This window comes from Thamnophis elegans, chromosome 1, assembly GCF_009769535.1.
Source record: "Thamnophis elegans isolate rThaEle1 chromosome 1, rThaEle1.pri, whole genome shotgun sequence".
NCBI lineage: Eukaryota > Metazoa > Chordata > Lepidosauria > Squamata > Colubridae > Thamnophis > Thamnophis elegans.
The window spans coordinates 27,132,450-27,143,675 of NC_045541.1; the positions used below are offsets into that span (position 1 = coordinate 27,132,450).

Sequence of the window (11,226 nt, forward strand, 5' to 3'; positions counted from 1 at the left end):
TGCCACTATTCTATTCTTTAAATAGGTGTTCAAATACATTCAATGCATATTATCTCAATAATTGTTTAAATTAGGTCCAAAGTTATGCCCAACCTTAAATATCTTGCTGAGCATGAAAGAAAATGTTAGATGGCAGCACCTGCTTGATTTTGGCAAGGTAAGATAAGATCTGGTTAGTTCTGAATGTAAGATCATAAATAAGTATGAGTTATAGACTGGACAGACAAGTTAAAAGAATACTGAAAGAAAGTAATAGCACACAGCTTTGTATTTGTGGCAAGCAAACTACATAAATATGTTTCTGAAGTTAACAGTGGTTGAATTTAACGCTAAGGAAATCCCCTTTTACACTCCTTTACGCAAACAAATTGCAGCCTTAATCTTTATTCAACAGAGCAGGGTGTTATTTTCCTCACTGTAAAAAGATATGTCTGTAAACTGAACAAGTGATTTCTGACCATATATACTTCTTCAAAAAAGAAGCTATATAAAAATCTTCCTCCTGGAAAAGATGAAAACAAATACATTGATTTTAATTCAAGTGATGAAATGAGACATTGTTATTTGTTTTGCTACAGCAGTGAAAATGTTCTGGCTGGTGAAATAAAGATACAAGTAGTCCAGTGGTGGGTTTCAAAATTTTTTAGAACCTCTTCTAAGCAGGTGTGGCCTGCTTTATGGGAGTGGCTTGGTGGCCATGTGACTGGGTGGATGTGGCCAACATGCAAAAAGTGGTGAAACTCACTTAACAACGCTCTTGCTTAGCAACCAAAATGTTGGCTCAGAAACTCTGGCATTTGAAGCACGCAAGTCTTAAAGCTGGCAAATTACAAGAGCCTTGCACCCCTAACCCTTTAGAAAAAAAACCCAGGGGTGTTCAAACTTGACAGCTTTAAGACTTGTGGACTTCAACTCCCAGAATTCCTCCTCTCGCTCTTCATCTTGATGATGTGCGGACGGGCAGGGGGAGGGAGCTGGAACGGTTCTAAATGGCACTGTAGATTTGTGGAACCTCTTCTATAGAAGAGGTTAGAACTGGCAGGAACCCACCCCTGAAGTAGTCCATCACCCCCAAAAAATTGTTAGTATATATTCAACTCACAAAAATACATTTCAGACGTTTAATGAAAATAAATGAGTACAATATAAAAAAGAGCAGAAACATACAGGCATGTGGCGGAACAAAATTCAATTTCCTATTGTAAACATTTGTATTAATCTGTCACCTGCCATGTAAACTAGCATCTGAAATCTGGTTTTGAAAATTCAGAAATAGTTTTAGAGTTAAAGTATTTACTGCTAACAGGAACAGAATGATTTGATCTTTTCATTTAAAATAGATATTTCAAATTATGGTAGGAATTACAAGCATGCTCAAGTTCAAGTAATATATACGTACTTGAAAAATCGGATAGTGACTGTGTGCATGTAAGCACAACTATTAAACTACAGTTTGAAGAAGTTAGTGTAATCTTGATTCACACAGTACATAGCAGACAGACAGATTTGCATATCATTCTAAACTAAAAACAAATGAACAGGATTATGACTAAATTATTTCCATGAAAGAAATTAATACATTTTTGATACTGTGTAGGTAATCTTGTGAAAAAATAATATATTTCTTACTACATGTTAATGATTATGGTGCTAGTAATCATATGATGCTAATAATCACAAATAGCCTTTCAAAGTAAGCATTACGTAAATACCTTCACTAAGGTATCATTGCAGTTTCTTTTACTTTATTGTCAGTCAGAGATTGATTAAAATCAGCTGTTAGATTGAATCTTAATACATTGATGATTGAGTTTGTTTCAGAGCAGATGCTAGCAATTTTCAATTACTGGGCACCATCATATGATTTTTCATGATGACACGGACACCAAAGGTAATGATGATAATATTTTTCGTAAATACTAATTGGACAACTCTCACAACGTTCAGTGTACTAGCTTCCAAATATCACAAGATTTTTATCCTTCTCATCTGTAAGTATACATTGTTCGGGATGGCTTTCAGATTTGGAAAGCGAAGACCTCCATGGCCAATCACATGAATAGCTGGTGGGACGTGGAGTATACTTGTATTAAATGCATGATTTTTATCCTAATTTTTTCCTCTAGTGCGCATCTTATTTTTGCAAGTGTTTCTGAAAAGGCAATGTGATCTTTTCCCTTAAAAGTCTTTCCATTTATTTGAAACTTCCTGGAAAAAAACTGATTACAGACCTATAGATTGCTTAAATTTACACCGATACAGATACATCTAAGGCCACTGATACCAATGACTTTAGATACTTCTTATTGTATTTTTTACAAGATTATATTTCAAAAGGGTTAGCGGATTCCCCGAATCCATTCCTGCAAAAGAAGGAATTCTAAATTGTTGCAAATTATCAACTGCTTCAGCAATAGCATCAACTGCTTTCATTTCCAACTTAGCAGCTGGGCATCCATCCTTCTTCCTTCTGGTCAACTGGGTAGAGGATTAAAATATCCAGCACCATATCAATGATTTTTCCATGACAACTGACAATGCACTCAAATATTTTTCTTTACTTGAATTGCGCTGCGATTCATCTTAGTGACTTCTGTTCATTCTCCAGCAAGTGAAGTATCTGATTCTATTCCTCACTTCTCCAGGAACTTTGCAAATAATTTGGACTAGGAATGCAGCAGAGTTCAAATAAACAAGCAACAGTTGTAGAATCTTTTGTCCTACAGAAATGCCATTTTGAATGACAGAGGCATCTAGGATCCAATGCAAATCCTTTGTTTGCAACTAACAAAGCATGAATATTGTTCTAGACCCAAAGAAAACCTGTATACCGTAATTCCAATATATATTTTAACATTATCTGCAGGTACTGTTTTAGTTTCTGAAGTTAAAAAAATAACCTTTCTTGTAGATTTTAGTAGGAGTATACCAGAATAAGTGGTTTGAAAATAAAATCCTCATATGAATTAAGTACACTGTAATAAGTAAAGCCTTGGTAGTTCTGCTTTATACCACTTTTCTTGTGGTTAAAAAAATATTTTCTGTTCCATTCTGTTTCATGGGCAATCTTTAGGCATCTGCAAAATAAATGTCACATTGCATTATTGTTGAGCAAAAGAAAGTCAACTGTCAATAAAAAGTGACAATATTTAGGTTTTCAAATTGTTCCTTATTGCAACTTTAATAGTTAGACATTTTATTTCCAAGATGAAGGTTTTTACAAATATGTTTGCTGCTTCTACCAACCTTTGGGAGAAATCACATTTGAATCTTAAACTATTCTACCCCTGTTAAAATACAATGTGCTTTTCTTCCTCAACACCTTTGAAAACAAATTTGACAGAAAGTAAATCATACGCTTCCCCCTCCTTTTTTTTCCTGCTAACCCTCACTTTCCTGATGAATAATTCTTGAAACTAGAAAACCTGAAGAAATTTGGCATGATTATAGATTTTAGATTTTTTCCCCTGTCTTATGGTGAAATACGGTATGCTTATGACACTTTGGCTACTTGCATTTCTGTCTGGGTCAGGGGTGGTTTCCGGCCGCTGCTACTGCCGGTTTGCTCAGGGATGTGCTGCACATGTACGTTATGCACATGTGTTTCACACACATGCACAGTACTTAAAAAAACAAGATGGCGCCACCGACAGAACCAGTTTGAGGGAGTGGCAGGCCAAGTTACTGGGCTGAACTGGTAGGAACCCACCTCTAGTCTGAGTGCCTCTGCTGTAGAGGACCTTGAGACTTACAGTGACAGGTGAATTCAAGGAAGCACTTGGGGATGGGAAGGAAAATAGGAATAACCCCCAGTTTAATAACCACTGATCTGGAAGGTGAGAGGCTGAACACTGATTCAAGACACAAAAACAAAAATCCAAACCCTAAAGACATGCTATTGACACAGTATGGATCACAACCTGTGTTAAATTAGAACATAATAATTTAATATTTGATGGCTAAGCTTAATTTTTCAGTTTTCCACTGAACTCTGTAAATATGTACAAGATCTCTTATTACCAAATTTCAACTGAATTTGATCGGAACTGGTTTCCCCAATTGTAAAAACAATAGTTAATTCTTACCTCCAGAGAAAAGTACGCATGTCTTTTTACAGTCTTCTTCACTATCAAAGCGATTATCATTCCCATTGCAGCCACCATACCAAAACTGAGCACAAGAATCGGCTTGCTTATCATAATACCATTTTATTATATAAACGCGGCATGGTCCTTGATCTAATCTTAACTGACACTGTGGAGGCCTCAGGATATTTGCTTTAAAAAATAAAAAGAATAAAAATGTAATTGTTGTGTATCATTGGAATAATATGGCTGCAATTTAGAAACCCTTTTAATATTCTCAAATAATTTTATAGCACTGTTTCTCAACCTTGGCAAATCTAAGACATGTGGATTTCATCTCCCAGCTAGCATAGAAAACATGAGCACAAATTGCAGAGATGAATGAGACAGGGCCATAGATTTGCATCTGTTTCCCAGAAACTTTGCAGTTTTGGAGAAAATGATATTTTGTGATGAAGTTCGGCATAAAAAAAGAAGTAAAAAAACCCCCCCATGAAATGCAAAGAGCTATCATGCCGGTTCAGCAAGCTGGAAAGTGCAGAAGTTGAAATCCAAACAGATTTGAAGGTCATGTTATTGGGTAAGTCAAGGATTTGAGCATAAAATTATAATTAATTAGAATTGATGTACAGTACTACACGTTTATGATTATACATGGAGAGAGAGAAAAACCACATTTGAAACACTGCAATATGTAAAGACCTGTCTTGACGGTAGATGGCATGGAAGAAACCAAGGAATGAGATGGTGGCAGTGTCTTTTCCGCTGTTAGAGATGGCAGGATGACGGTGGTGGTGAAGATGATGTTGGCAATGGCAGTGTCGAAGTAACTAGTGCAGAGAATATTCAAGACACAAAAACAAAAATCCAAACCCTAAAGACATGCTATTGACACAGTACGGATCACAACCTGTGATCACAAAGAAAGAAATGAGAAAGAGGAGGTTTCTTTTACCTCTGTGGCACATATTTCATTAAGAAATTAACTATGAAATAAGTACCTTTACCCTTAACTGGAGGCAAGAGTGGAACATCACTTTTGTTGGATACCACGTCATGGTTCTCAAGAAATATTCTGTGTGATCCTTTTTCCTAAAGTACATCCAGATTGGTTAATTCAATCAAACTTGGTACACAGATGATCTACTCTCTGGAGACAAATACTGTGGAGGTAAGATACCCCATAACATCCCTCAGAGTGTGTGTTCTGTTAAGATGCAGCCTGTTGTGCCTTTAAATGGCTTCTACTGTACTGCCATAAAATGGCTTCTACTGTACAGCCCAATGGAGTTGCCATGGTAACAGCTTCACAGTACTCTACAAGGGGGCTCCCTCTGGTAAGCGGGAAAATCCAGAATTAGAAATTACGTTTGGTCTGGACATTTCCCCCTATAAATAAATACACTGGCAAAGCGGGGTTATTGGCTAGTACTAGATAAAGGTAAACAGACTTCCATCGCTATTATTTCCATGCTCTAAACCAACCCATGGCTCTGTGTTTCCAGTTTAAGAAATTCACTATACTGCCAAATAATGTCAGACAATATCAATGTCATTTCAGAAATCAGATTATTATACTACTAAATATTATATATATTTAGAAACCAACCCAGACACTTATTAAACATACACTGATTTAAAAAATGGACTGCAAAGTCATGTTTCTCTAACAGAGTTTTAAGGAAACCCACCCCATTAATGCATTTTTAAAAAATAAAGCGGACTTCAGAGTACCAGAATTAACGGTTGAGAAAACTGGCCAGTGTTTATGGAATTGTCTTTCATTGATGCTTCATATGTACTTGAAGATACTGCTTGTCCATTCTTATTGTTCATGTGTAATAAATGTTGTGAAGTGTGAGAAGATACTGAATGAATCAATGATCCACTGATGCTTCCTCCATTTCCAACTCGGTTATATATTAAGACACCATGTTCATCCTCACAAAACTGGTTAACAAGTTTGGACTCTAAAGCTATACAATAAGAAGAAAAGGAAAAGTCTAAAATATGGTAAAATATACAACTATTGACTAAGTAATAGAAATATTCATAGTATTTTGAACGTGAATCAATAATTATTTTTTAAAAGTGTTGACTGCTTCTTTGATGTGTAGATCACATGGAATATTACTCTCACATCTCAGTAATATCCTAGATATCAGCATGTGTATGAAAGCAGAAATAAACATTTTTTTATTGTCAAGGTATTTTCTGCTACCATTTCAGTGGTGGGTTCCTACAGATTTGGACCGGTTCTACTGAACCGGTAGTGGTTTGGCGGCCTGGGTTGAGGGAACTGGCAGCGACCCAGGCCTGTCACGCCTCCGAACTGGTTCCCCAGTCACTTCCGTTGCTGCTGCCATCTTGTTTTTCTGTTCTGCGCAATTTATACTGCACTCTGCATGTGCACAAAGAGCACACACAAGGGAACTGGCAGTAGTGCCGGCCAGAACCTATCCCTGTACCATTCCTATTCTTTCTGATCATTCCCAAGCTGGTGGACATTTTCCTATGTTGACTGACAAAAATTGTTCTCCAAAATATTTAGATTGATCACTCTTGCTTTGCAGAATGAAGAGCTGAAACAGAAGTGCTACTTCAGAATTTAAAATATTTTACCATTGACTGTGAATTCCAAATATAGCAATAGCAGTAGCAGTTAGACTTATATACCGCTTCATAGGGCTTTCAGCCCTCTCTAAGCAGTTGACAGAGTCAGCATATCGCCCCCACAATCTGGGTCCTCATTTTTACCCACCTCGGAAGGATGGAAGGCTGAATCAACCCTGAGCCGGTGAGATTTGAACCGCTGAACTGCAGATAGCAGTCAGCTGAAGTGGCCTGCAGTACTGCACTCTACCCATTGCGCCACCTCGGCTCTTAGGGGAACCTTTATCTTTATAGGCTACTCTAGAATATCTTGTGTAGGAGGAAACTGACTGTAGGGGTAATGGTTTCTAGCAAAAGTATTTCCAGTAGCATATTTTTTCATCAAAGAAAAATGGTTGATCATTGAGAGTTAGGATTAGCTAAAGCACTAGGCAAACCTGTGACCTCTTGAGTCGTCCTTTAAGAGAAAAGTTGTGCACTCTGATGTAATGAACATTACAGAATGAACATTAAATTTTAGGTTACCATTACCAATCATTAATGGGTTGGTTCATCCATTGCCTTCTTGTGGTAGTTACAAATACAGATGTGATAGATGTGTTATACCAGGCAATTTTTAAAAATAAATTTTCTCAAGTTTGGTAATATTCTTAAGGATAGATCTACGTTGACTCATACTGAATAAAAATGATCAGAAATATAGATGTTGCATGCAACTCCTGATCATCACTAGCAGTCTTCATAGAGCAAAAACTATTGTATGTCACTTTATGTCATTCAAGTGGTGTTTTGGTGACTCACATTGGCAATAGCCTTAATCTGTGATCATATAACTAGTCCAGAATGTTAGGTAACACATGTAAAAATATACACTTCATAGTTTGCAATGATAACATTAAAAAAATGATGCATTTTTTCCTAGTAGTGTTCTCTATTTCCACTCTGATTATTTTGGGGTCTTAATCATAACAAAGATACTCATTGACTGGACTCACCAAAACACAGAACCAAGGCCTTTAAGCTTGAAGGGTACCAGTGGAATGTGTGTATAATTCAGAGGTGGTATTCAGCAGGTTCTGACCAGTTCTGGAGAACCGGTAGTGGAAATTTTGAGTAGTTTGGAGAACTGGTAAATAATACCTCTGACTGGAGGTATTGATGGAGATTTTACAGTATCCTTCCCCTGCCTTGCCCACCAAACCACACCCACCAAGCCACACCCACCAAGCCACGCCCACAGAGCCGGTAGTAAAAAAAATTGGAATCCCACCACTGGTGTATATTAGATATCAACTATATATCAATGGAATCTGTTTATCTCTAGAACCATGTTTAAATGCTCACCCGGAAGAGTTTTCCTTTATTTCCTTTATTTGTATGCCGCCCTTTTCCCTGGGGGGACTCAGGGCGGCTCACAATTCAGAAGGGTAGGGGGGCAAGCAAACAGTATTCCAAACATGGAGACAATACAACATATTAAAAGAAGGCACAACAGTCACACAATTCGGGTGGGGTTAAAATCTTAACCCCAGGCCAGCCGGGACAGCCAGATCTTTAAAGCGGCACGGAAGGATTGGAGGGTGGCGAGGGTCCGAATCTCCATGGGGAGTTCGTTCCAGAGGGTCGGAGCAGCCACCGAGAAGGCTCTCCTCCGGGTAATTGCCAGTCTGCACTGGCTGGAAGATGGAATTCGGAGGAGGCCTAATCGATGCGATCGGATCGGTCTAGTGGAGGTAATTGGCAGTAGGCGGTCTCTCAAGTACCCAGGCCCACTACCATGGAGAGATTTATAGGTGATAAGTAGCACCTTCAAGCGCACCCGGAGATCGACAGGCAGCCAGTGCAGCTCACGGAGGATAGGTGTTACGTGGGTGAAGTGAGGTGCACCCACAATCGCTCGCGCGGCCGCATTCTGGACTAGCTGAAGTCGCCGAATGCTCGTCAAGGGCAGCCCCATGTAGAGCACATTGCAGTATTCCAGCCTAGAGGTCACAAGGGCACGAGTGACTGTTGTGAGGGCCTCCCGGCTCAGGTAGGGACGCAACTGGTGTACCAGGCGAACCTGGGCAAATGCCCCCCTGGTCACAGCCGACAAATGATGTTCGAAGGTCAGCTGTGGGTCCAGGAGGACTCCCAAGTTGCGAACCCTGTCTGAGGGGCGTATAATTTGACCCCCCAGCCTGAGTGATGGAATGTTTGGCTAATTCACGGGAGGGAAACACAGCAGCCACTCGGTCTTTTCTGGACTGAGCACAAGCTTGTTGACCCCCATCCAGTCTTTAACAGCCTCCAGACCCTGGCTCATCACATCCATCGCTTCGTTGAATTGGCACGGGGCGGACAGATACAGCTGGGTATCATCCGCATATTGGTGGTATTTTATCCCGTGCCGGCGAATGATCTCACCCAGCGGTTTCATGTAGATGTTGAAAAGAAGGGGGGACAGGACCGAACCCTGTGGCACCCCATACGTTAGGGGCCTAGGGGTCGATCTCTGCTCCCCAACTAACACCGACTGCGACCTGTCCGAGAGGTAAGAGGAGAACCACTGTAAAACAGCGCCTCCCACCCCCACCTCTCGCAGTCGTCGCAGAAGGATACCATGGTTGATAGTATCGAAAGCCGCTGAGAGGTCAAGGAGCACTAGGATGGAGGCGTGGCCTCCATCCCTGGCTCTCCAGAGATCATCGGTCAACGCGACCAAAGCGGTTTCTGTGCTGCAGCCAGGTCTGAAGCCTGACTGGAAAGGATCGAGATAACTGGTTTCCTCCAAGGACCGCTGGAGCTGAAAGGCCACCACCTTCTCAACAACCTTCCCCACAAAGGGGAGGTTGGAGACTGGAGACTGGACGATAGTTATTTAAAACAGCTGGATCCAAGGATGGTTTCTTCAGGAGGGGTCTCATCACCGCCGCCTTTAAAGTGGGGGGAAAGACCCCCTCCCGTAGAGAGGCGGTAACAACCGCCTGGATCCAGCCTCGTGTCACCTCTCTGCTGTTGACAACCAGCCAGGAGGGGCACGGGTCCAGCACACATGTGGAGGCTCCTACAGCTCTCATGGCCTTGTCCACATCCTCAGGGGTAACAGCCTGAAACTCAACCCATTGATGGCTTATCGGATCATCCTTAAGTGCCTCGGCTGGTTCTGCAGGATTGGAGTCCAGGTCCGCCCGGAACCGAGCAACCTTGTCTGCGAGGAATTGGACGTACTCCTCAGCCCTGCCCTGCAGCGGATCGCCCGTGTCCCTCCTATTTAGGAGGGAACGGGTTATCCTAAACAGGGCGGCTGGGCACGACTCAGCAGACGCAACCAGAGAGACAATGTATGTTCTCTTAGCCGTCCTAATTGCTCGAATATACTCTCTGGTGCAGGTTGTTAAACGTGCTCGGTTGGGTTCGGATTTGCTGGTCCTCCATAAGTGCTCTAGGCGTCTCCTTTGGCGTTTCCTCTCCCGGAGTTCCTTAGTAAACCAAGGTGCCCTCCGGGATCCACTGCCTCGGAGCGGATCCGGTTAAGAGACTTCGTCGCTGCCAAGTGCCAGGCAGAACCAAAGTCTCCGCCGGACTGCGGGCGAGAGTATCAGGAATAACCCCAAGTTCCGTCTGGAACCCTAAAGGGTCCATAAGTCGCCTGGGGCGGAACCACCTGGTCGGTTCCTCCTCCCTACAGTGGGGGTTTGGTCTCCGAAAGTCAAGCCTCAATAGGTAGTGGTCTGACCATGACAGGGGCAAGATCTCACTACCCCTCAGACCAAGGTCACAATTCCACTGCTCCGAGAGGAATACGAGGTCGAGCGTGTGACCCGCTGAGTGAGTCGGTCCTCGGATTACTTGGGTCAAGCCCATGGTTGTCATGGAAGCCATGAACTCCTGCGCTCCATCAGAGTGACCACCGAGCGAAGGCAGATTGAAATCCCCCAGAACCATAAGTCTGGGGAACTCAACTGCCAGCTCGGCTATCGACTCGAGGAGCGAGGGGAGGGTTGCTGCAACACAGTTGGGAGGCAGGTACGTTAGCAGCAGGCCCACTTGACCCTTGAGGTCCAACTTCACCAGCAAGGACTCACACCCGACAAGCTCGGGAGCAGGGATCCTACGAGGTGCTAAAGATTCTCGGATAACAACGGCCACACCCCCACCCCTTCCCTGAGCTCTCGGCTGATGGAACACCTGAAAACCTTCTGGGCACATCTCTACGAGGGGGACTCCTCCCTCCGGGCCCAGCCAGGTCTCAGTAATACATGCCAGGTCTGCCCTCTCGTCCAAAATTAAGTCCCGGACGAGAGGAGCTTTATGAACTACAGACCTGGCATTTAGCGCCAGCAGCCTGAGGCCAGGGTCCTGATTACTCATACCACCTGGCCTTGGAGTGGGACTCGTAGGGCCGGAAGGAGGGATCTCTGTGACGTAGCGAGCCCTCCTTCCCCGGTAATGGCCAGCCCTAAAGTCCCCGCCATATCTGCCCCTCCCTGTTATGACCGTAATGCTCTGGCCCACTCCCGTGTCCGTAGTTCCCTCAACCACCACT

The 11,226-nt window shown here is 42.4% G+C and overlaps 1 protein-coding gene across 1 annotated transcript in view; it reads right to left on the bottom strand.

Annotated features, from left to right (window-relative positions):
• Nucleotides 1–2,882: 2,882 nt before the first annotated feature.
• LOC116523514 (collagen alpha-1(XXVIII) chain-like) overlaps nucleotides 2,883–11,226 on the bottom strand; it is an 83,105-nt gene continuing 74,761 nt past the window's right edge. The window contains exons 44-48 of the mRNA XM_032238632.1: nucleotides 5,820–6,061; nucleotides 5,041–5,177; nucleotides 4,788–4,915; nucleotides 4,086–4,277; nucleotides 2,883–3,077 (exon numbers count right to left, since the gene is read on the bottom strand). Coding sequence (XP_032094523.1) covers nucleotides 3,070–3,077; nucleotides 4,086–4,277; nucleotides 4,788–4,915; nucleotides 5,041–5,177; nucleotides 5,820–6,061 — 707 coding nt within the window. The 3' untranslated portion in view covers nucleotides 2,883–3,069. The remainder of the gene's footprint in view (nucleotides 3,078–4,085; nucleotides 4,278–4,787; nucleotides 4,916–5,040; nucleotides 5,178–5,819; nucleotides 6,062–11,226) is intronic.